Source organism: Lottia gigantea (assembly GCF_000327385.1).
Source record: "Lottia gigantea unplaced genomic scaffold LOTGIsca_113, whole genome shotgun sequence".
In the NCBI taxonomy this organism is placed as follows: Eukaryota; Metazoa; Mollusca; class Gastropoda; family Lottiidae; genus Lottia; species Lottia gigantea.
In genome coordinates this window covers 246,940-274,503 of record NW_008707077.1, presented here as the reverse complement: position 1 = coordinate 274,503, position 27,564 = coordinate 246,940, and the positions used below count along the sequence as shown (strand labels likewise).

At 32.3% G+C, this 27,564-nt stretch overlaps 3 protein-coding genes across 3 annotated transcripts; 1 reads left to right on the top strand and 2 right to left on the bottom strand.

Moving 5' to 3' along the window:
- Positions 1–1,188: 1,188 nt before the first annotated feature.
- Positions 1,189–17,578, bottom strand: LOTGIDRAFT_81462 (hypothetical protein; the record flags this gene model as incomplete). The annotated part of the gene is made up of 19 exons (XM_009047517.1): positions 1,189–1,300; positions 1,651–1,733; positions 1,874–1,943; positions 2,113–2,355; positions 2,624–2,743; positions 2,981–3,087; positions 4,041–4,173; positions 4,646–4,864; positions 5,088–5,288; positions 5,922–5,986; positions 6,202–6,422; positions 6,948–7,230; positions 7,369–7,454; positions 7,712–7,861; positions 8,143–8,254; positions 8,609–8,698; positions 9,156–9,303; positions 15,877–16,075; positions 17,455–17,578. Coding segments are annotated over 19 exons (2,766 nt in total), but the record flags the coding sequence as incomplete, so codon positions are not given.
- An 860-nt stretch (positions 17,579–18,438) lies between these two features.
- On the top strand, positions 18,439–21,081 carry LOTGIDRAFT_137242 (hypothetical protein; the record flags this gene model as incomplete). The annotated part of the gene is made up of 4 exons (XM_009047516.1): positions 18,439–18,520; positions 19,179–19,407; positions 19,745–19,863; positions 21,011–21,081. The coding sequence occupies 4 exons, from the start codon at positions 18,439–18,441 to the stop codon at positions 21,079–21,081; spliced, it is 501 nt and encodes a 166-aa protein (XP_009045764.1).
- Positions 21,082–23,068: 1,987 nt separating this feature from the next.
- LOTGIDRAFT_137329 (hypothetical protein) lies at positions 23,069–24,658 on the bottom strand (the record flags this gene model as incomplete). The annotated part of the gene is made up of 2 exons (XM_009047515.1): positions 23,069–23,841; positions 24,361–24,658. Coding segments are annotated over 2 exons (1,071 nt in total), but the record flags the coding sequence as incomplete, so codon positions are not given.
- Positions 24,659–27,564: the final 2,906 nt, after the last annotated feature.

The following is a 27,564-nucleotide window of genomic DNA, read 5'->3' as shown; positions in this document are numbered from 1 at the left end:
TGAAGTGGCTATGTTAAAAATAATTCATACTAGATTTTTGTAATTTTCAATAGGGTTTATCCATACCAAGTTTGTCAAAATCCGTCAAAAATTCTAGAATGTCTACGAGCTATTGTGGCCGGACAAACAGACGGATGGACATAAGTGACGCCATTATACGCCCCCATTTTATGTGGGCGTATAAAAATGAATCATTCCAGAATCTAGAAAGGAAAGGCTACCACCCACAAGAATAAGAATTATTGGAAATAGTTGTCCCCTTATTCAAAAGAAACATCAGAGCATTGCATTCCACTACCCAAGAGAGAGTGTATAAGGGTTATCATGAAATAGTGGTACCTAAATCAATATTTTGGGTTGAGGTAAGGTATCTACCAGTTATTACTACTTACTGAAAACATGTCGTCTTCGTTCTACAAAATTAATTAACACATATAACCTCTAAATATGACTAAAAGGAATACAGTGTTAAAAATGTTTGCTTCCCCAGCAAATTGAGCTATATTTTAACTATGTATAACAGTTTTAACAAGATTTGTCTATTGCAAGGTCCTTGTGAAAAAAAAAAATCGAAAAAACAATGCACCGATTTAGAATAAATTGAGTGAAATGGATAGCTGAAATTTACTGCTATTAGCTGGTTAAGCAATCATTTATTTGACTGCATCCCTTTGACACAACATCCCAGAATATCAATCTGGCCTTGACCTTTCACAAGATTATGGATATCATTTCAGTGAAAGATTATGGTTATCACATTATCATAATGTTAGATATAAGCTCCAAAGTCAACCATTTTAGGAAAAGAAAATAGATATTGATTGAAAATGGTAATAATACAGAAACTGTTGAGAATTGCTAACTGCAGGAACACATGAGACAAGTTGTTTGATAAAGGAACCAAACAGTAGACTAATAGAAACCTAGACTGTGACAGATTGACAGTGTCTCAAATGATAGAATTCATACACAGCTGATTCCACACCTACCCTCAAATATTTCTTTATTTCTCACATAATGAAAATAAGGTAGGTAGGGATGATACCACCTGAATCAGCTTCATTGAATTGGCTGAAACTGTATATAAGATCATAATAATGATTAATCAAATCAATGTACCTTGCTGTTATTGCCACTGATTTTATTTCGAAGTTTCTGGAAGAGTTTAACTCCCTTTCCCTCGGAGAAATGTACTGTATCTTCATCCTCACCCTCATCTAGACCACATGATTCAGCTGCTGGTAGTTCTCCATCTTTACCACCAGCTGTTTCTACCAGCTTCATATAGCGGTACTCTAATCTATAAATACCAGTTAATTTCACTATTTTACATTGTTTTGGTTATTACCCAAAAGCATTATAAGATAAGCTTAGAAATATCAAAATAGAACCTAAAAATAATTTTTGTTATTCCAAGTTTCACTCAATGCAATCTTCAGACAACTGACCTATTTCAGCCTGCGCTCCTACTGATGTTGTAATGTAATTTGAAATAAAACTGAAGTCTGATGGTCATTAAAAAGTTGTCATTCCTACATTCATGTTTAAGTACTTCTAGATTGTCAACATTATTAGCTTGCTTCAAAAAGCAGGGAGAATATCTCAAAGGACAAAATGAAGGGGCTTCATGTATTACAATATAGTACTTACTTTTTATTTCTCTTCCAGCAATAGACTAGTAATACTAATAATAATAGTCCTACACCTACAGCTACTGGGATTGATATCTGTACCTATAGTATAAATAAACATATATATAATATTATATATATGTAGTTGATGACATGATATGTTTGTAATGAACATTGCTATTTCATATAACAAAAATAATAATAGCCTGATATAGCCTGTTATGCTGAAAGGTTCTACTTACTACTAATGGCAATGTAGAACATTTCTGAACCATTTTTCTTGGTTTGGATACAAAAGGTATCAAACAGTTTCTGAAAAAGTAGGTTTAAAGATAAACAAAAAAATATTACTTTAAACGGTAAAGTGGTCACACATGAAATGATGTCAAATCTACAACAATTCAACTATGACTGCAAGTGAGAAAGAATTACAAACAAATTTCATTGACCTTAGAAACAAAATGTAATGAAGTAGACTTACTTTGGAGGGTAATAATGTATGGTCTGTTCACCATTTTTACATTCTCCATTGACCACCTCATAATCCTTCTCTTGACATAGAGGACAAGCATGTTGACTGTACCACATAAAGTGGAAATTACAACCATCACAGGTTCCATCAGAACATTTTGGTGGTAATTCCAATTGACCTTGACCTTTTTCATTGACATCACAGCTGAGAGTAATGATGGTTTCCCTGCCATTAGGACAAGCAGCTGTAGCACTGGAATAATAAAATCAATTCTTTAAAACACAGCCTACAATATTTAAGCATAAGCCAAGTAAGAAAATTGGTTGTTGATTAGTACCCTTGAAAAATAGACTGTAGAAACAACTTTGACTGAAGAAAAATATACATTATATTTTATAATCTTTACAATACTGTGCTCTCCTAAAAATATTCATCATATGCTTTGTCTAACTTATAATTTCTTTCTGAAGAAGTTATTTGTATAATTCAGACAGACAGAGAATTAAAATTAAAGCCTCACCTCTCAGATTTAAAATAAAAGTGAATATCATCATTTATTTTCTCACTGTTAAATCCTTCTTTTATATATTGTGACTTTAAACTAGAATTTGATACAATCTGAACTAGATGGTCACCAATACTGAAAAAAATCATAATGAAAATAAGGAAAAACCACATTCTTTCAGTGAATTTAGCACATTCTTCAGCCTCCAAAAGAACCAAGTATCTTTAGTTTTTGAGAGAAATAAGTGTCATTAAGACCACAATTCTCAAAACAATCTTAGCATTAGCCTATCCTACAAGCAGTGTTAGAAGTTAAGAAATTAGGACATCCTTTTGTTTCGAGAATATGCAGACAGAGTCTGTTTATAGTTACCTGACTGGCTGAGTGGAAACAATAGAATTAGGTGTCTTTTTATCTTTAGATGGTACCATAGTTGATCTACAGATCATACCAGATACTGTACTAGGTTCATTAAACATCTGTAAACAGATACATTCAGTATTATTAGAGAAAAGACGTGTTAAAAACAATATAATTGAAACTATGAAAGCAGTTACATCAATTACTGTTATATGTTACGCTATGATACCAGTATTTCATGTATTATTTTTAATTCAATTCTTCAATGAATGAAATGTGGTATTTCTTTTCTTTTTTTTTTGAAAAATGTACATAAAAAATTCAACATATATTCCCAAGTTTATCACAAGCTAGACTGCAGAATGACCTTCACCACAGCACCAAAGCTCTTCAGATTTATATTTGGTCTATAACAAAATAAACAAGAGGTTGATGTCTAAAATGCATCAAGATTCATGATAAAAGATAAAAATGGAGAAGAATAAATTGAAATAAAGAATAGGTTCCTGACAAAAAAAAGACAGAATACCATTCCTGGAGAAAATGGGAATAATAATAATAATATTGGGAAAATTTAAGATAGTCAGGTATAATTAAAATATAGCCAATCAAAATCACCACCCATTCATTCCATAAAAAAAAAATGATGTATATTCATACAGCCGAGCTTTGTTTCATGATGACAAAATCTTCTGAATTCTTTGTTTTCTACAGAAATTAATTGATATATTAAATAAAGAACTACTTGTGTGTCCTGTCTACTGTCAATATGTTTAACATGCATATTGCAGTATCGATGCCAAGATGGAATGGCAACAGAAAAAAATTCTAATAATAATTGGATAAAAACAGTTCTGATGATTGCATACAATGTTAAACTTTCAAAGAGTATATCTAACAATATCAAAATGTCTACTGATGAAAAATTCGAGTACAACAATGAAGGAAAAATTAGTGAAAATCTTTACTATCAATCAACTCTAAGCATTAATAAATGACAATTATAAGAGTGGCTGCCATGTCAGAGACATGTTGTTCATAAAGGTACTGGTTGAGTAAACAATAACTATACCTCTTCATCTAGTGATGTTACATTATTCACACAGCTTGGTAGAACTTTATTATCACACAAACTGATATTGAAGCCATGAAAGTAGGTGGTACCACTAGAGGTGAAAAGTCTCGTTCCTGTTACATACTGTAGACTGAAAAGTAGAATAAGTCATTGGCTAAGATATAGATTCTGTTGTCTTCTTACATTTTTTGCTAAATCAAATTTTACTGTTAAGAATAATTCTAAAACAGTACTAAATGCCTTCAAGTTGATAAATATATACATTTCTTTTATAACACCCTTCCAGGAAAGTCTGACTGATTATTTTGGCTGAAAATAACATTAAGAGGAAACAAATATCAGAAATGATATCATGTGCCATGTTTATAATTTTATTAATGCAAAGTCATACTAAAACTATCATCACTATTTCCAATCTGACATTCCAATTTGTTTCAATATAATTGTTGAAATGTTGTGTAAAAAAAATTAGGAGTAGTATTACCACAAAAATTGTGATCCATTATTTTGTGTGATCTGTATGTCTACAAGAGTTCCACATTTTAAATCTACTTTGTAGTCATCAGAAAATATGTCAAAAAGTAAAAAAACATTTCTCTTACCCATTTAGCTTTGAGAAATCAAATGTTTTGCCATTACTATCTGTAATCTTACAGTCTGAAGCACAATGATGTCCATGAACAGGTTTCAATCCTACACCACATTTCTCACAGGCTTGTTTACCCCAAGGATCACCACTAGCCATTACTGTTCCTGATGGACATGGTGTACATTTAGTAGTTTTAGGATCAATATAGTTTCCATCTGGACATGGAATACAACTGGAAAAGAACCAATTAACCATATATAAAAAATTTTAGTTTGAAATGAATTTACATTTTACTTAAACCAATATACCAGCTGAATGTTTCAAATGTACAGAATCATTGACAAAGTATAAATACCAAATAGTATTGTTAAGTAGATCTGAACTCTTTGAAATAGAAAATAGTCAGAAATTATAAGAATGTTTTATTGAAAATTTTAAAATAGTACTCTACTTACCCATCTTTCTGTGTGCCTCGTGGACAGGCTTTACAAGCTACAGCACCCCCAGATAATGTATTAGTAACTTGTATAGAGTATATTCTAGCTTTATTGTTAAGATACTCAGATATATCAATATTATCAGGGTCCATAGTGTCCCAGTCAGCTGGTTGAAACGCCCACGTAAATGATACAGCTTTATTGGTTCTTATTTTATGTCTGAAAAAAAATAATTCAACCCTATTAAACCTTTGATTGATACAAAAGTCACGTTGAGAGTTTGATTCTTCCATATATACAACTTTGTGAAAATTACAACTGCTAATAGCACATACTTAGCAAAACATCCAAAATGAAAAGAAATGGAGTTTTACGGTCTACTTTTTCTGGCAAAGCCATGCAAGGTGCAATGAGGGAAATTTTGCCAGGTCAGGGGCATTAGCCTGCCCTTTTACGATTTCCAACTGTCCAGGGATCTTTAACGTGCACAGCCTGTAGCACACAAGGCACAAGGTATTATCTTGAACTATGCTGGGATTGAGCAAAACATTAAAAGAGTTTTATTTAACAATTCATTTAATTTTCCTACAGATCCATTATAAAAGATTATAAACAGGTTATCTGAACTTTTTATGTGTATCGGAGACACTGATGGCATCAATTTGCACCATTCCAATTTTCACTCACTAGTGCAAAAGTTGTAAAATTGTAAAAAGGGCCTTTAGTTTTAGTGGAATAGCAAGAACCACTGAAACCTAACTGATAATTGGAATGGTACAAATTGATGCTATCAGTGCTATTAACTGCTCACCTGGATACATCAGAAAGGTAAAGACAGAAAAGAGAACTTACACATAGGGTTGTTTATTGGTGGTACCTTGCCAACTTGAAACAATAGAATTTCTACCAGATTCATTCTGTACCAAGAGAAAATAATGTAAGCTTATTCCATATTCAATATCAAATATATAAAGAAAAGAGCAATATTGAAATTCCAAATTTTCAGATTAATAAGTTTTCTTGCTTGATGATCATTCCTTACAGTAGACAAGCATAAAATCAAACATTGATTGCCTCTTTCATATACCAACCTCCCATTTAATCTCTCATTATAAAGTTAAAAAAAACTCACCGACAAAAATACTAGTTCACATTGTCCAACTTCACAATCTAGATCAAACATGAAGGATATCTGACCCAGAACCTTGGCTTTCCCATCAACACTACCAGTTGATCCTCGTAATCCATCAATATTTAGAGTCAATATAATAAATATATTCTCATCATGACCAAAATTAGTTTGTAGATGATCTCCATTAGTTAACCAGCCAACTTGTTCAGAACAATTTTCATCTGCAAGACCAAAACAGGAAATGAACATTTTTAACCTAGATTTAACCCTGATGATATTTTCTATAATACAAGCTGAACAATTAATTAAAGAATGTTACTTCTATTTAACTTATTTTTAGCAATCAAGATGTTTAAAGTGGCAATGTGAGCCAATCCATCTTCACATTATCCAGCTTTTACAAACTATGTCTATCACCATGTATCAAACATCTGATTGGCTGTATTTCCTAGTATACAATCTAATGAAATCACTGCATTTACAAACTTATGTGAAGAATGATGACTATTGCAGGTATTAGATGAAGTTCATAATAACTGACATTGTGAAGATTGAGACAATTTACAGAGGATATTTTGAGATATTTTATATTTTAGTCAATGACAAATGATAAAACCAAAATTAATGCAACAATACACAATCAGAAAATGCCATATTGGCATATACCTTCCCTTTAAATATCTGGTACAATGGAACTTAAATTTGGTATTAATACAATATCTTACAAGGTGTGAGTACTATCTTACCTGTCATAGATAAACATGTAGAAGTTATATTAGGAGGCATGGTATTCCACCAGCGATAATCAATACTATATACAGGAGATGTAGAAGCAGGACATAGTGTACATGGTTCTTTACCATCAGAATGCATATTGACTGGACAAAATTCACACTTATCTTCTACAAGATGCATGCCCGGGTTACATGGTGGACAGTCTGTAGGTTTATCACTCTGTGGAAGTTTCACTGATCCTACTAGTCCTGGATTACAATTCTCAGGTTTGATCCAGGTATAGGTTTTAAATGTCTGAAAGAACAATTACAATGAATGGAATGAATGGAATCGATGAATGAAATTCATAAATAGATAGAAAATAAAACAAAACTAAACTAAACTAAAATAAATTTAACATAAAAAGTCTAGGAAATATTCAAATAATCTCACCTTTTTATTTTCACAGGGAGTTTGATGTTCAAAATAATCTGATTCTTTACAGGCTGGTCGAATTAAACATTTAGTTGCTCCAGGTACTAAAAGAAGAAAAAACATTTCTACATATCATTTATCAACTTAGGGCATAGGGTTTTTCTACACTTTAATGGATCTTTAATATGGCAAGTCAGCAATGTTACTAAATATATGTAAATATATAATGGATCTGTAAAGGGAAAACTCAGATACAAAGCATATTTGAGGATTAAACTCTACATATTATAGCTTGGCACTGTATTCAATTATGTTAATAGATATGAAAATCAAGGATTCACTCAGAATGGTTCCAACTTACAGGAATATTGAATAGCTGTATCACAAGGTTGACAAGTTCCTTCTCCACGATGAGAAAATGTATTTTTAGGACAATCAGCACAGAAATTATTACCACCACTACTGTAGGTTCCATTTCTACATTTGGTACATTCTGATGTATAGGCTACCCCTAAAATTAGAATTACAATATGAATATATGAATCTATCTAACTTTCAGTATGCAAGATCACAGAGATAGATATTCAGAAAGTGTCCAAATTCAAAATTGATTTTCTTGTTAGGTTTATGTTTACAAACATCTAATTTTATCAAAGTTGATTAAAAACTGTAGATTTTAGAGTATTTGAAAGGAATTGTGGCAGAAACAATATACAGACCCCTGAGCCCTTGATACCAAAAACAGTTGATTGTACATGTACATATCATATTCTATCATAACCAATGAGTTACCTGATATTTCAATATTTCTAATGAGTATAGGAATTTGTTTGGAAGGTGATAAATCACTCAATACACCAATAGTCCTCCATTGAATAACATTCATACCAGATTTCAAATTAACCTGAAAAAATCCATTATCTTTAGTAGTAATGTTTTAAAAATGAGGATCTAATGGGTCTAATGAAGACACGAGCAGTGTTTTGGAGATTCAATTATTGATTCAGTACTGTATAATCAAGAAATAATTCATTTAGTAAAAATAGCTAAATAAATAGTAAAATAAATTATGTTTTTGTGAGTAACAGACATGATGTTATGCTTGTTGTCTGGCTGATCTTATGGTAAACCAAATTCTTAATCGAAACCTGCCTTAACATAGAACATATTCTACAGTATTCCTTTAACTGTGATTAAGATGACATTCTTAAAGAAAATACCCATCAGAGACTTGAACATCATAACAAAAATAACTTACACTTTGTTTTCTCCATTGTCCTTCCTCGGTAACTTTAGGCCATTGACTAGCATCATCATCTCCTGCTGCTTGACATTGATCATTCTGAACCTATAAGACAAATTCAAAATTTAGGATGATATAATATGTAAAATTGCAAAGAAAGACAGAAACACACAACTATAGTTTACATGGTTAACAACTTAGGTTTACAAAGGGTCCTTTCTACCAGCTAATTCTTGGCCAAACCTCTTGGCACTGATCTTCCCAGCATTATCCATACCCATTTACAGCAGAGTCGACTGGAATTATGAGTGAAGAGTCAAGGTCATTGAACTGTCACACAGCGATTAAGATTAGAACAAACAACCACTACTTGTTCGAAATAACCAAGCAAATGATGCCATGTAAAGAACCAATGCTCTGAAACTAAGATAGCATCAGTGTACTGTAAGAAGAGAAAATGTATATGAAATGGTGTTGAGCACCTTAATACATTATCAATCTCCTCAAAACCTAAAATATTTCAATCATTATTATTCAGTATAAATAGTAATTGTAAGATTACCATAAAATGGAAGATGATATCAGGATCTGTATATTGATATTCAAACTGGACAGCACCAGCCTTCACTAACTTGGTAGAGAAAACCAGAATAGTTGTACAGTCTCCTGGTAGAGCAGCAATATAACTTCCACGTGGCTGCCAAGTTGACCTGAAATATAAACAAGCAAGGTGTTTCTATAAGGTCTGCTATCACAAGTATAAACCTTAAAGGGAAACTGTCTACCATCATAAGACCCAAATTAAAGTTAGCTGATATAACCTTTTCCAGTGATTTCAGAGCATAAACAAACTCACCTTGAACCAGTTTGGCACGCTAGTTGAAAGCAAAATATGACCAAAAATAGTTATCTCATCATCCATAAGAAATATTAAAAATCATAAACAGAACCTGAAGCATGAAGTTACTCAGAGTTTTATGTTCTTCAATCTGTAGACAACAAACCTATTTTAGCCAGTTTGACAAGTTCGGATCATTAGATCATTCTTAAACGAAGTGTGTTTAAGGGCATTTATAATGTAAAGTTTTTAAGTTAGACACAGGTAACATCCCATTGGTTACCTTGAATCAGTATTTAAGATTTTGATTGCTTATTACATGAGGTAATTTGGTACTTTAAGAAATAAAAACATTTAAAGATTATATATAACGCTAATTTGACGAAGGGTAGACTATAGTTGAATGATAACGATGTCTGAGAATGTCAATAATGAAAGGTTAAATCTATTAAACTACAATGAGTAATATAATTGTCAGACTCTATATACTGGTTAACTTCAAATATCAGACATCTCTTAATGGGCAAAACTAACTAAAATACTTTTCTTTACATTCAAAACGAAGTAGGGGTTGATAAATGTATTCACAGAAAATGGAATTGAAATGGCATCAAATGTTGGAAATAAATTGATAAACTTTATCGACACAATACTCATAAAATGGTAATGGATAGCTAGCTGGACGATAATATTTAGTACAAAAAAAACTTATTGTTGTTAAGACCAACTATTGTACAATAGTGGAAATTTGGACAACCTAACGTTCATTAGAAGAGCATAACTTGGTTGTGAACTGCTACTGATTAATTCTTTAATGTGCAGAATCGGTTTCAGACTTTACTCTGATACACGTAATAGCTATTATTAGTTATTACATAGCCTTTTACACAAAATCTCTTGATATTGACCTTCTCAAGGGAATTTGATATAAGATAGTTGGTGATAAAAAAATCAATTACTGTCCAGAGTTAAGGAATAACTGAATACTATCATTACTGGAGAAAGTTGGGCAATAGCAAACTGTCGATAAACTGTCAAGAACAGATGATATCCTTTAATTATCAACCAGAACAGATATAAGATAACAAATTCTACATGGCTTCCGCCACCAATTTAACTTATCCTGAGTTTGTCTGTTAAATTTTCAAACACATTGAAACACTGAGTAAAAAGTATGGCACCTCACAGGTTGCATAAGTTGCAGTTAACCAACTCACAGGTGGTATAAGTTGCAGTTAGCCAACTCACAGGTGGTATAAGTTGCAGTTAGCCAACCCACAGGTTGTATAAGTTGCAGTTAGCCAACTCACAGGTTGTATAAGTTGCAGTTAGCCAACTCACAGGTTGTATAAGTTGCAGTTAGCCAACTCACAGGTTGTATAAGTTGCAGTTAGCCAACTCACAGGTTGTATAAGTTGCAGTTAACCAACTCACAGGTTGTATAAGTTGCAGTTAGCCAACTCACAGGTTGTATAAGTTGCAGTTAGCCAACTCACAGGTTGTATAAGTTGCAGTTAGCCAACTCACAGGTGGTATAAGTTGCAGTTAGCCAACTCACAGGTTGTATAAGTTGCAGTTAGCCAACTCACAGGTTGTATAAGTTGCAGTTAGCCAACTCACAGGTTGTATAAGTTGCAGTTAGCCAACTCACAGGTTGTATAATAAGCCATCTCACAGGTTAGATAAAATGCAATAAGACAACTCAGAGATAACTTGAAGTTGTGAAAATTACAGTAAGTCAAGTTCTAGATGCTTTAAACATTACAGTTAGTCATAACAGAAAGATAGTTTAGATGCTGTAAAAATTACAGTTAATCAGTCTAGATGATGTAAACATTACAGTTAGCCAATCTAGATTCTGTAAATATCACAGTAATCCAGTCTTGATGCTGTTAACATTACAGTAAACCAGTTTGGAAGTTATAAAATTTTACAGTAAGCCATTTTGAAGTATGTAAAGGTACCAAACTAAACTAGAAATAGTACTGGTAGAATTGAGCTACCCGTAATGAAGTTTCACAAAATCTATATCCTAAAATCTGATATTTCAAAAACAGATATATAAGAAGTCATAATGATGTGTATTTCAATAGATTATAAGCTATATCACCATGGAAACGGATATCGATTTTAACATTATTTATTTTTTATTTGAAACTATAGTGATTGATGAAGATAAAAGTGGTTATTTAAAATATATCAAATAACATTCTTTGTCACACTTCAAATGTAATCATGTCTTTTAGGTGGGTGTTTTTCTAGGGTTACAACAGGATATTTATTTCAATCTTGAGTGTTATAAAACACAAACTCGCCAGAAATCTCAAATTCATAGAAAATTAGAGGGTCCATTCTATTTTATCAACAGCTCAACATGTTCAAAGCAATAATCAATGAAAATATGAGCAAAATGATTTCAAGAGGCAGAAAATGTGAGAATTTGGATAAAAAAGCCACAATGATTCAGGACATTGTAAAAACATGTTTCCTTAAGGCCCCAGTTTGATGACACTTTTCTTTTAACCCTCGCACTGAAATATCATTCCCAATCTTGATCATACATTAAGATAGCTTGGATTGCAAGGTAACATACGCCCACTGGCAGCTGTCACAAATAATGAAAGTCTTTAGTGATTAAAGTATGAATTTTCTCATATTGAAGAAATTATTTATGCTGAATAATTCCACTAAATTTTTTAAAATCAATATCAATAACCCAAATACAACAAACAAGGGTAAAAAACAACTTTTGACGCGTGTTTACAAAGTCAAGGGCAATAACTCAAAAAATGTTCATCAAAAATATCTCTTGTTAGAACTTGTCCGCGATCTTATCAATTCCAATGATCACGCCAAGTTTCATCAGAATCGGTTGAAAACTGTAGCTTCTACTGTGCTCACAAACAAATTTTGACGCGTTTTTACAAAGTCAAGGGCAATAACTCGAAAACCGTTCATCAAAAATGCATCAAGTTAGAACTTGTCCGAGATCTTATCAATTCCAATGATCACACCAAGTTTCATCAGAATCGGTTGAAAACAGTAACGTCAATCCTGCTCACAAACTATTTTTAACAAATTTCAACGCATTCTAACAAAGTCAAGGGCAATAACTCGAAAACCGTTCATCAAAAATGCATCAAGTTAGAACTTGTCCGAGATCTTATCAATTCCAATGATCACACCAAGTTTCATCAGAATCGGTTGAAAACTGTAGCTTCAATCCTGCTCACACACTATTTTTAACAAATTTCAACACGTTTTAACAAATTCAAGGGCAATAACTCAAAAACTGTTCATCGAAAATGCGCCAAGTTAGAACTTGTCCGAGATGTTATCAATTCCAATGATCACACCAAGTTTCATCAGAATCGGTTTAAATCTGTAGCTTCAATCCTGCTCACAAACTATTTTTAACAAATTTCAACGCGTTTTAACAAAGTCAAGGGCAATAACTCAAAAACCGTTCATCAAAAATCCGTCAAGTTAGAACTTGTCCGAGATCTTATGAATTCCAAAGATCACACCAAGTTTCATCAGAATCGGATGAAAACTGTAGCTTTAATCCTGCTCACGAACAATTTTTAACAAATTCAAGGCGTACTAAGTCAAGGGCAATAACTCAAAAACAGTTCATATGTCAAATTCGAACTTGACCGAGATCTTATCAATCTAAAGCATCACACCAAGTTTTATCAAAATCAGATAAAAACTGTAGTCTCTATAGTGCTCACAAGAAATGTTGACAGACGGACCAACGGACAGGGGCGACCACATATACGACCACATATTCATGTAGGCGTATAAAAATGATCAATAAAACTATATTGCACCTGATCAAGACAAAATAGGAGAGAATTGAATTCAACAGCTTTAACTTTAAAGCCATGAATAGTAATGCTCTACTATTGGTAACAGATATGAGAAGTATTGTTGTTTCTGTTATTATAATTAAAACCATCTAGAAACCATGTTTACAATAAGTTGAATTAATTTCTATAAGCTTATATATAATCAATAGTTTGGTCTATAAAATAGAATTATCTAGAATTTATTACATCTGGAAAGTAGAGAATTATCCTTTTTATGCTAAATCTAACTGAAACTGCAGCAAGGTTTCAAGTTCAGAAGAAGCCTGGATTCAATTATCTTAATTGCATTAGACTAAAGGTCAGTCAACAAGGCTGATTAAAAAATGAGATTTCCAGGAGTAAATCATTCCTTGGTCTCAAAAAGTGCTCTGTGCTAATCTATAATCAGTACTAATGTTACCGATTTGAGCCTTCACCCAGCTTAGTGTATCCATAATCATCTATGTTTGAATGTGATCACATTGAGTTGTCTAATCAACAGATTTGAATATCTGAATATCTGAACAATGACGTCATGTGTATACAGTAGACTCATATCTTTAAACATTGATTCATGCACTAAGAAATACACCAAAATTGTTTGACTTTACCTCACTTTAATTTTAAGAAGTATAACCGATTTGAAATAACATTTTACCATTTTCTTTCAAAAATAGCAGATTAATGAAAAAGATTCTACATATAGTGACTCAAATTTTTTGAAAAATGGACTAAGACTGAGCAAGACCATTCTTAAGCCATAAATAAGCTTAAATGTTCATAGTGTAAGAAATAAAACTTTAACTTTGACAGTTCAATTGTAAAACATTTGTATGATGTATAGGGATGTTATAGACAATATCTATTAGTATTGTATTAACTCATCTAAACTACAAAATTATAGATTTCAGAAAAAAGATTATACATTGAAATAAGCTAATATATAATATTTATTACACACATTTCATTAGGTGTCTCACACGAATATTTTTTATAGGTAGTCCAACAGCTGTGAGTCTATGTTCTGTAATAAAATATATTGTTATAGGACATAGAGAATATAGTCTGAAACAGAATTAATTATGACAATTGAACTACAATATATTAATGTCAACTTACACATATTACTAACTAATAATATTAACTATACAGTTGTACAATAGCTGTATTACTATACTATGAAATGTCAACAACAGATGTTCACAGGATTGAATGACACTTTATTATTCAATAATGATGCACAAAGTTAACAAATTCAGTAACAAAGCAAACAACTAGTACAATATGGTATGGTAGCACTTGATTGGAGAATTTGACCCGTTCCAATTCTGCCCTCAATTGACCGTTGCGGAAGTGTGCAAAGTGTGACCCGTATATAAATACATCTTGATTCAAGATGTCACAATACAATATGCTTATCGTACCATTACATGTCAATACTTTACATTACCAGGCATTCCAGACAAATATGTAAGTACACATATAAGCTGCTTTAAAGCTTAACCAGACTTAATCCATATGCAATATACATAAATTTGAAAGTAAAAGTTCCATTCATGTAAGTTAAAGGACAGTGCTAAGTCTATCCACAATAAATTATTACCGTATATTTTTTGGTCATAATCTAAACATATGCAATAGTAAAAACTTTTATCAACGTTTTTTATCCCATATACCGATACCTTTGGCTATTTAGGCCATTATGGTACCAGTGGTACACCAGTACATACATATAAGACCCATTAATTTAAATTATCATGATAAAAAAATGCTTTGAGAAGATGTAAAACCACTTGTTGTATAATTCTGATAATACAGGTATTGAAAGCGATGAGGTGTAAAAGGCTTTGGACACAAAAACTAAAATATCTGTCAGCCAAAGAATGACCCAGGTGATCATACACAAAAATATCTTTTAATAAAAAAAAAACCATTCATAACCATATTACAACTATTAATAATAAATGAACGTCATACAAATGTTCTTATTAAAAGTTTCTATTGTCAGCTGCATGTAAAAGCTTCTAATATTACATTCAATATCATCTACTGATGAAAGATATAAAAGTTAAAATATTGTTAACTATGGCTATCTGTGGCAACATTTAATTAAAGATGATCACACAAATCATAGAATATGCACGAAGTAACTCCAAATATCAACCTATGTCAGCCCTGATAGCCAAGTAAAAAAACTCAATAGAACTGGGTCAAAATACATGCAAAACTGTCACCAAATAAAAACTCTTAACAGCATAGGCTGGCCATATTCAAGGGTTGATTTAGGTCTTGAATTATCTTTCAACCCCAGCCTCGGTCTTATACAAAATCAATGATACTTAATACATCGGGAACACCATCATTCAGTATTTTGGATAAGTCTTCAGAAGTACTAGATTTGTTTGAAAATCTCATAACTCCTGCAGAGGTCTTGAGAAAAGACGAGTCATCATTTTTAACATGGATAATCATTAAAATTTTGACGGTGAGCTGTGAACACTAATTACTAACTTAAAAATTCCTGTTTCTGAGACTAAGGTAAAAATGGCAAATCTGTCCCTTTAGAATAACACAATGAATAAACTGAAACTTACTTTGAACAATTGACATCTTCACCTTGATTATGCCATAAAAATTTGCCTTGAAATCCCTCTGTTGTTATGGTGAATCCAGATGGTAATTTCTCCCAATCATCAAAACGTAGTCCTCCACCTAAAGAATAAGTTCCAGCAGGACATTTTTCACACTCCTGTTTTTCTAAGTCAAGGTACTCCCCTTCTTTACATGTGAATGCTGCAATTTTAAAAAAATATATTTTTAATAACATGACATGTATGAAATGAATAATAGCTTTCTGTTTTACTTTTCTAAATTTATTCAAACTAACAAAGATAGACAGGGTCATGTAGACATTTTATAGAACAGTAATACAACATAACTAATAATAATAATCAACATGTATGTTACTTAGCAAAGGAAGAAATATCTCTAGATTTTCTGAATTAAATTTTTTCATCTTTTTTTTTTCAAATAATATTTCACCATAATCATCCTTTTTTTTAGATAAATCATAATACATGAATATCTATTTCATTGAATTGTTAACCAATAATTGAATTTCCATATCTCTTTTTTTCACAGTCATTTGGAATATGTACTGTACAAATTCGTGATTAATGCTTGGGAGGTAACATCTGTTCTCATGATTGATGTCATGATAAGGTTATCACAAGATATATTGTCAATTACATCACCTAATAAACATTTGATCTTTTTAAATAATTATTGACAATCTAACTTAATTTAGGTGTCTGGGAGTTGAAAAGGTCATGGTATTATAGTGGTAAGAAATAGTAACCATATTGATTTTCAAATAATTGTATAGTCCTATCAGAGAGATTGACAGCTTCAATTGCAGTTAAGTTTCTGAAATTCCAGGACCACATAATAATGTTACATTCAAACTGAATGATATATTGGCATTAATGACATCACAGTCAGGTAGTCAAGTTTTCAACGGGAACCATTGATCATATTAACATTAGTAGGCTCATACTGAGTTGACCTTGTTTTACAAGTCCTATTTTCAAAATCAGTATTAGTAATCTGTAGTATGAATGGAATATGTACAGAGTTTGAAGTAAAGCACCTGTCTAAAGTAACATCTGTTGTACATAGTAATTGTTATCAAATATCTAGATTTATAACTTACACATTAGTAAGCTTATACAGTTTCCTGATATAATTACTATAAATTACTGGTAATCCTAGTCTAATTATTACAATCATTGTGATAAACTTCAACAAAACTGGCGTGCAAACATAATAGATTTTCTATGACACATTTGCTACAAATAATTGGCTATCAAACTGTAGAAAATAAGCCTGTCCTTTTTGAGCTCATAAATCATTCAACAGTTCTGAAATGTGGGAATATGTAGGCCTACCATTAACAATTTAAATTAAATATATTGAAATATTCATAACGGTAATCATATCATAGAAGAGTCAAAACACTTGTGTTGATAGCTTCTGATTCCCTGTCACCTAGATGCAACTGAGAAATGCCTATACATAAGCTTACTTAATTGGGCATGAACTGAATACCTGTCTCATTAGACCTTACTTGCTTGTTGCTGCTGAGATTATATGAAAAACTATTAAAAACTTACAGCAGTCCTTTCCTCTAACAGGTGCATTGGGTGCTCCATCAATACATTTTCCTGGTTCTGGTACAGATACACGCCATCTTCCACCATGACTGTCACATTCAGTATACTCATAATGGAAATCTTCCTATAAACAAAATGCATTTGATTGTGGGACAATAGTAGAAGATCTAATCTTAAATATCTATCGATTTGAGCATTAAATAAATGTTCCAAAATTTCTTCAATTTGTTCAGCTGACCATTAAATCATGTTTTATGGATCAATGATCATTAAATAAGCTTATGAGACACTGTAAACCACTGTAGCCTAGCGTACTCTTAGTTTATTTTAATTTTTAGGGCATCGTCACTAGGCTAATTTGTGCAGGATAAAAAAAAATAGGCCTACTTACTGGTCTGCAGGCAGGCAATTTGTCACAGAAGATGAATGGAAACAAATTTATGGCCACAAATAAAACGCAATAAAATAGTTGTCTGCACATTTTTCACTCGTTTCTGAGTGCGACAACTTCCTTGGTACTTCGTTGATGTGTTAGATCCTAAATTAATATGCCTTCGTCATTTTATCCTCACGAAATTCAGGTGTAAACAATGTGCTTCTGAATCAACCTGTTACCTTACTGAACTAAAAATAGATTTTAAGACAACTACATACGGAAACTAGCGGAAACATCCGTAAATTATCGATTTTTTTTATCTTCGTGATAAATGAACGATTTAAACTTTTGTTTTCATCATACATTTATCTTTTCTATTCATAAACCAGTTATTAATAAAAATTGAAATTAAATCTTTTAGAAAAACTACTTTGTCTCGATATTACGAGATTTTCTCGAGAGCAAGCGTTGCCATGGCACTTATGACAATAATAATAATCTTCCATTGTTCAGAAAGGTTGATAAGTGAAGCTCTGTGACTTAGATTCACATCTGCTCGACTACCCGGTTTGACAGTGCATTTATCTCAGAAACCGAAAATGGCTCAAATGTTGTCAACCAGAGATCCTTATCCTTTTCCTAAACTTCAAAATGATGATAATTTTTATGGAACAAGAGTAGGACAGGTGGGTTAATAAATTTAGATATTTTCTACATTTTTTTAGTTCTACGACGAATTACTTGAACTCATGAAGAACTATGGCTTCGTCTACATTTTTTCATAAGAGGAATATTGATCTCTGAAATTTGCTGAAAAGACAGTGGACAATTATTAGACCTAGATGAACATTATATTCTATTGACTAGGTCATTATGGATTTGCATTTCAAATATTCTATTTCTATATCATTTTTTTTTAACTAACTTCACAAACATTGAGCTATCACTAGAGGTTACACCTACATGCCTGTGCCTGTGCCTGTGCTTTCGTAACATTGCTTAACCGCAATGTTACAACATAAAATTTCTACTGAAAAAACTTTTTTTTTAACCTATTTTTACCTTTTTTACAAGATGATTGGAACAGCCTCATTTCTTGATGCAGCCTTATGAAACTGTTATGTATTGCATCCCTATATGCAACTGGAAAGTGGTAAATTGTTGTCACTGAGTTCAATCTCAGCCTTGGTCTTGGACATCTTCAAATATCAATATACTAATGATAAATATTAAAATTCAAAGAGTAAAGAGCAGATATTAAAGGCAACAGTTTTGACTGTTGTTCCTCAAATTTAGTGCCGTTAAGTTTTCATTTATAGGCTATATTTTCACATTTTTCTTCAGGCAGAACCTTATGGTCAACCAACACATGTTGCTCAGAAAGCTGACCCATGGAATAGATTGAACTCAACACAAACTTTATGTAGTTCACGCAGAGAAATCTACCATCATGATCCAGCAGCACCAAGAGATAGTTTAGATTTTGTTTTAAAAACACAATATGATCATCATGCAGAGTTCTTAAGAAATAAAAACGAAACTTTATTACAACCAGAAACTCTCAATTTAGATCATGGGTTAGTAAGCTTAAGCTTATATGATGATAGTTGTATTATCTGTTCAATATGTATCATATCAGCTTTTATCTTGCTGTAATTGATGTAGCACAATTCTGTCATGGAACACCATGAAGCATGATATTGCAGTTAGTAATATTATGGACTTGGTATTTCGATATCTGCAATTATGACCTAAAATATTTTTTGTCATGTCCAGGCCATCAAAATAGTCACCAAGAACATCATCTATAATCTTCTAGGATTTAACAGTTTCTAGTTTCAACTTGGAAGCTATATTGAATTATTTCCCTTTTGTATTCAATATAACTAATGGATTACATACTATTTTTCATAGTCGAGTTTTAAAGAACCGTGAAGAGATTATACCAAAAGAACCTATGTATATGAATCATCCTCTTTCAATAACAGAACAAGTTAAACGAGAAAGCATTCACAGTGTTAAAAATGCAATAGGTTAGTTTTTTCTTATTTCTGTTGACAGTACACATGAGAATAAATACAAACTTTTATGCTAAATAATTTAATATAATAAATAATGAAGTAATTGGAGGAAAGATAGTTGAAACTGTCAAATTTAGACGTCTCAGTATCAGTATGTTTTATTGGGGATTTTGTTTGTCTCTTTAGACCTATATTCAGTTATCAAATGTGTCAATATCATAACTTGCTTTACATACTTTTAAAAACATATTCAAGTGTAGGCTATTTAGTATTGATTTCACGGAACATGTTTTGATACATGTTTTAATTTTCAAGTGGTTGTTTTATTGAAATTACCGATATACATAAATTATGTTACATTTTCATTCTAAAATAATGATAGCTCAAACTGAGGATTATCATTTTAGAAAGCCAATATGTCGAAGGGTTCTAAGATATTATACAGATAGATTCCATAATACACTCCCAAATTCATGAGATTGTCCTGTTGATTTCAGAAAGTCATCACAGTCAACAGACCAATAAAGGCTATTCTAGAAAACCTGACGGAGGATTTTTTAACTAACTTCTATTTCAAACTAATATTTTAATTTATTTAATTCATTAATTAACACAGACATGCCCTTTAATTTATGGTTTGATATTTTAATATTTGTCCTATAAATGGTGAAATTGTCAATTACACTATAAGTCACATACTTTGGATCTTTAAAAACAAAATATATATTATGATAATTAGAAAATATTTATTTTATTGAGGGAGGTATCTGTCTCAGAATTATGTTGTGCCAAACGTAGAATTTAGCAACGTAAACCTTAGCTCATAGCTAGAATAGATGTTAGATTTTTCTAGACACAAATTTTTTTTTATAAATATCAAACCCCATATAGCCAACCCTATTGATGTGGTGTGCTAGAATGCAGTGAACATAATTTTAAAAGTTAAAAACTGAACAATCCATTTCAAAACAAGAAAATTTAGACGAAAGAGGCATTTCATTATCATTATTTAATATCACTAAAGCAAATTGATATCTTTTGTTGTATTGAGATTTTTATACTGGTAAAATAATGATATCGATATATTAACCCACAGTTCACTAATGATTTAATCTTATTAACTAATTTTGTTTTTTTACTAATTATTAATCCTGTATAGATAGTCCACACAGTGCTGGAACCAATGGTGGATATTCTCGAAAACATGATGGTGGATTCTACAGTATTTGAATTGGTTACCATAAAATTTGGCACCTTTTTTTTTTAATTATTCAATTGAAAAGGCTTCAAGAATTTGTGTCTTGCGTTGGATTGCAGCTTTATCCAAAATGGCTTTGATTTTTTTAAGCAAACATTTGTACATTATATTATATATATATTTATAAATTATATTCAGTATTATATTATCAGCATTATATATTTTAGACCTGTAATTTATCATATATTTTAGTATGAATTTTATAATTTTAACATTGGCAAAGCTAATAAAAATATTGCTTTCTTCCATCATTTTACTAAATATTGTATGAATGTGAAGCAAGTGTGCACTGGTTGAAGTTGATATAGGATCTGTGTCAAATATAGTTTTGAATGCATCTGGTAAAAATACTTTTGTCTGGACACAGTTTACTGTTTTATGCTGTTTTTGGGGACATTTCTGACCTTTTTTTTTTATTTGTATCATGATATATATAAAAAGATGTTCCTCCTATCCTGTGTTATACATGTAAAAAGTAAAGAGCTTTTAATATTTCAAGTGTAGTCTGATTATATTTTACACAAGAGTTGTCGCCCTTATATCAACCAGTATAATTTGCAAGAAATTCATCTCATACCGCAGATAATATAAGAACTGGTATATCTTGGTAAGGCTCAAACACTACAGCTAACAAAAGAGCAAGTGTCAACAACCTAATTTAGAGCGTGAGTATGTCCAGTTCAATCATTTGTAAATATACAGGACGCTTACCTTGGTCGAAGCAAGGTGGTAGGCATATAGGAGTCTCTGTTGATTAATGGTTACGTTTATACTACATAATAGGGGTAGATCAAAACATGAAACTTTGCAGTTGTGCCTTGTAGCAAAGTTTCTGTTAAATTGTGAAACAATTGTGGTTTAGGTGGTTTGAAATCAAATCATACCTTTGTTATCCCTAAAATTATTTTACAAGCAAGTGTTTCATGTCGCTTTTGCTGCGGCATAAAGTGTCAGCCAAATTTTTGGAACAACGCCCTTAAAATATATGTTAACTTATATATACAATAACACATTTTCCGTGAATTTTATCAACTTTAAGCACAAAATAGGATTGAGAGAACAGAAAAATTTTGATTTTCGACTGTTCAGACCATTGAAGCAAGTTAATGCGAAAAGACTTAAGTCTAAATTGTGCTGTACATTTCTTAATTAATGATGATGAACGCAGCCTGACACACGCCTGTTATAATCGCACTGTTCGAATATAGAATTAATTTCATAATATATAATGTCAACATCAGTGATTTTGTACCACTACTACTTTGGCAAACGGTGTGGTACCACGTTTTAAACACGAACTTTGATAAGCGATGGTTCCAATTCGCTCGCAGTATGTAATTTACCAATTTCTTGTACAACTTTTATTATTACAATTCGATTGCATATTTTAACACATCTTTAAACCACGGCACTGCTGGCTCTAACCTCGTATCGTTTTCTTCGTTTCACTCGCCGCCTCCATAGTACAACCGCCACAAAACCACAGATGCCAAGAGCACCACATAAGACACCAAGTGAAATACGGACCACAACTTCATCTAAAATTTTTCCCCTGCCCGTACCTTCTTCAACAATTGGTGGGGCATATGTCGTAGGTCGTGTTGTGTAGATTGAACTTGAGATGGGGTATAAGGTCGGTGTGAAGAACACCGATGAATTCAATGATACCAGCTGGTCGGTGGTAACGTTTGAAATGAATGACGGTGTTGGGAAGACGGATGTGGGGGTGAGAACTTCAGTTGATAAGACTATGGTTTTAGAATTAAACACAGTTGCAGATGACTCAGTGTAAACACTCGTGTGGGGTTGGCTTTGGGGTAAATAGAAGGAAGTTGAAGGATAAACAGTCTCCGCTAATGAGCTCATTTCTACAAGAGAACTGCTGGCCTCGTGGCATTCAGTAACATCAATGTCAGAAAAACGTCTCCAGGCAAACTGGTCCGGTGATAGACATGTTCCAATTATGACTAGGTTAGGTTGATAAAATTTAACATCGAGACTCTTACAGTCGCAATGAAGAGGGTTTTTATCAACGTTCAAAAACTCTAAATACGGGAAACTGTGGACAAAGCTATCAGGAAGACGCCGTATTCGGTTGTAAGATAGGTCCAACTTCAGCAGATAACCTATTTTGAATAGAGTTTCAGGAAAATTGTTAAAAGTGTTCATAGCTAAATTTAATGTTTGTAAATTGCGGAGATTCTTAAACAATCCACCCGGCAAATTAGAGAGCTTATTATCTCGAATGTCTAAATTTATTAGCTGTCTTAAATCCAGAAAGGACCTTTTGTGAATTGATTCCAATTTATTGTCGCTGAGATCCAGTTCTACCAAATTATACATTTTTTCGAATAAATGGTCGCCAATTGTCTTGAACATATTTCCCCTAAAGTTGATCCTACGTATAGATTGGACGATGGGCTTGAAACTTTCCGTTTGGGCTGTCCTCATGACATTGTGAGACAGATCTAGTTCCTGAAGATTAAGGAGACCGTCCAAGACACCTGGTTCTATAGAGCGTATACCAGTCTGGCGTAGCTTTAAAGTTTTAAGACTGTAAAGTTTGCGGAACCAGTTGTCAGGAATCTGATTTACATGACAATCATTAATGTCTAAATATTCTAAATTAAATAAATCCTCAAAAATATTAGTTGTTGGTATTGAAGAAATACCGTGCAAAACTAATGTATGAAGATTTTCTAAGTCCTTGAATATTTCAGGAGGAATAGAATCTATGTTTAAAATCCAAATTTCTTGTAAATTTTGGGGTTTAGAGGATGCCATTTCAGTATTGCCATTATTATGAAATATTCTCTCCGGTAAGCTGACAAGGGTTCTTAAATCGAGGAAAATTTTGTTGAGAACGGCCAACCCACGGAAGATGTTTTCTGACAGAAATGTTATTCTTGGACCAATTATAGATATTTCCTTGAGAGTTCTGACACACGATTCCAAGAGTTTGTTTGGTAAAGTTTGTAGAAGTGGAACAATTAATTGTAGATCTTGAATGGTCAAATTTTCAAATACTTTACTAGGAATTTCGTCTCCATTATATTTCATTTGCAGTGTCTTTAATTTCTTTAACTTTTGGAATGCATTGTCTATCAGTTCATCAATTTCAAGTCCGTAAATTTCTTGCAGATTTGTCAGTCCAATAAAGGTGTCCTCTTCTAAAACGGTGATTTTATTTCCAGTTAAATTCAAATGAAATAAATCATGACAGTTTCTGAAGGCTTGTTTAGGAATGAAACCAAGACTATTATAAGACAAGGCTACATATTGCATGGAATTAAACGTACACAATTGCTGAATCTCTTGAGGCAAAATTCTGTTATTGGAAAAATCCAAAGTATGTAAATCCAATGGTAAATTCCTCGGAATTCTCGTTAATGCCAAATTTGAGCAATTGACATATTTTACTCGTCCAAAGCCTTTCTGGTTAATGTCACATGAACATGGATAACACGTTCCAGACAATGGCCATCTTTGACTGCTGGACTGTGAAATTGTCAGGAAGAGAAAGAATGGTAAAAGTTGCACGAACGACATCTTATTGTTAAATAAACTTCAATTTATCTTAAATGAACCAATTCTCTCTGAAATATAAATAATAATTTTATCAGATTTGTTCAGCAGAGTAGGCCTATCGTGGCATTTATGACTTCTATTTGACTCTAATTTTCCGACAGATGTTTGTGATTCCTGTTTTCATAGAAATGCTTTGAAAACCGCATATGTTAGACTATCGCAAAAGCTCTCTTGTCGTTTTGCTGCGCTTCGTTCTCCCTTCTGTCAATCTGTGTTAAGAATGTCAGTGACAGTGGTTTCCATTTACCTGTACCTGCACTAGTTCTAGGTTAATTTTACATCTAAATCCTGTAATATTTTTATTCTATTGCTCATCATGATAATAAACAATTAGTCACTTTAACAAGAGAGAGCTAGAAATAAGCAAACAAGAGCAAAACTTTCAATTTACCGTCAAAAATTTCACTTTTCACAACAAAGGAAGAGTTACGTACCTTTTTCAAGGGACGTAATCCATTTGCCTTTGACGTTACTACCCAGTCTTTACAGACATGTATCGAATAATCTTATAGGATGTACTTTGTGATCCTTGAAATTAAAGCTTACCTCAAAATGAGTCGTCCTGTCTGAAAAAGTTCTTCTTACTTCGGTTCAGTACGAATGTGATGCATTCGTTTTCACATTATGATAATTAATAAACCAACAATTAAAATTAACTAGGCTACTTGACGAACAAATAATATTATTCTGACACATAACTTAATATCCATAACATTCTTTCAATTAAATTACATTTAATTAAACCTACTTTCCAACAAACTGAGTCCAGTTTCATTTTAAACTTGATAGGTTCAAAACATGTATAGTAGGCTTACAGATCTAATTTATTTCATGCTTCCCATCTAGGGAAAAAGATCATCGAGATGCTATAAAAAATCCTTTAGGCACCATATCGCCAGAGCGATTCAGAATTAAGTACTAGTAATGAACGAAAATCGCATAATGCCTTTAAAAATATGTCAAACAAGGAATTTTACTCACTTTAACTACAATGAATCCTGCCCATGAGACCACCTCTACTAAACAACCACCTCCATTATCCGACCAGCGACCATGAAAGTAAAATCAGTTCAATTAGGCAACCATAACAGTTATCATTATCTCCCTTGTATAGACATCATATGGTTTCACATACAAACGAGATAGAAAGGGATTATAGTTTATTCGCGATTTGCTAATCTCCAAAAGATTAATACGATTTTTAATTAATTACATCAATCTAAATCTAAAAAGTGACTGTCAAAAGAAAATAGTTCGGTTGCATATTCTGACCGTTAGGAGACCGTTTTCCATTATTCCCGTCTCTTAATACAGTTTCTACATGTCTTTTCTATATATCACAGGGTATCTTAAATTGACGAGTCGTCATTCAACATTCAATCGTGGATATTTCTGGATGGATTTGAAGGCTCAAAAACGTTTGAGTATGAGTGGTGAAAAAATAGCCCATACCTGTACCTTTAATAACTGATAAAACAAACTAGTTATAGTTGTTGGTAGTCGTGGCAGTTGGATCTTGTTCAATTCTATTGGACTTTGGTTTTGTATAACATGTTCTCTCTGTTAACTTCATTTTAAACCCCTCATATTATGTAAGGCACTAAATTTTCTCAAATCTAATTTACCTTTCTAGAGGGGTTGTCCGTAGCCTACTGTATAATGTATATTAACGTAGGAACAGAATTACCTGTGAAACACCTTGACAATCTCTTACTCTTCCTCCCCCTCTTCTCAACCTAATAATAAACAGAAACGCCATTGGCTTTACTTGCTACAATGGTTTGACAATTTAGTTGATTTGTATTTCAGTCATTGGGTGCTATTTGTTATTCAAATTGTGAATTCAAACAGAAGTATAAGTGAAAGAGATGAAATAAATTCGACCAGTCAGGTATCAAGAGTGATATAAAATTTAATTGTTAGAGTATTTATATCATCTATCAAATTGATCAGGTGTCCCGGGGGTGGTATTTTAATAATCAACGTTTCGGGTAACTACCCAGGGACGAGTCAAATACTGACAGGACCATAGAAGTGGGAATAGAGTAGAGAGAGAATAATCAGTTATCATTTCATAGAAAGGGATATAATTCACTTATTATTTACTTTCTCAACTGCTAGAACTAAATTCTAGCTTGAAGTAGCGTATACGGAGGGAATAAGTTTACTTTTTCCATTCGGCCTAATTGGATAAAACAGTGATCAATGGAATACTATATCTTCCAATTAAAGTCATGTAGAAAACAGTTGTATGTATGCATTGAAATGAAATCAGAAGATGTCATCTCGAGCTATACAGACATAGAACACTGTCTTCCAAGATGAACGTGAAAAACCGCTGTGTGCTTTAAAATAGGCTACATTCGTGCATAAAACCGGATAATTGTTATATTTTGATGAAGGTTTTGAACCCATGATTTCAATGCGGCTTCTCGGCTACCTATTATTATCACTGATAATACGATTCTCTGAAATAGGTCATATCCGGTGCAGTTTTTGAATTTCCAACAAGTCCGCTGGAAAACTTACAGGAGGTCCTTTAACTCATTATATTTAATCAGAAAAAATGCGGTGAATATAAAGTAGACTTCAGGGATAAAAAAAAATAAAATTAGGAATTTGCTGCAATAGAACCTTGGCATATTTCAGTGTTTTGCTTCTGAATTATACGCCTACACATTTGAATGAAATGCTTAATTTCAGTTTTTCTGTGCATAATTTTATGTCAATCGCCACGCCCTTCCTTATCCATCTTCAAATTTTTAACCGGAATGAATAAACCAAATACTAACGACCTGAACAGCAAAACAAAATCCGAAATCCAAACAACATATTGGCGAAAAATTAGTATAGCAGCTAATGAACGT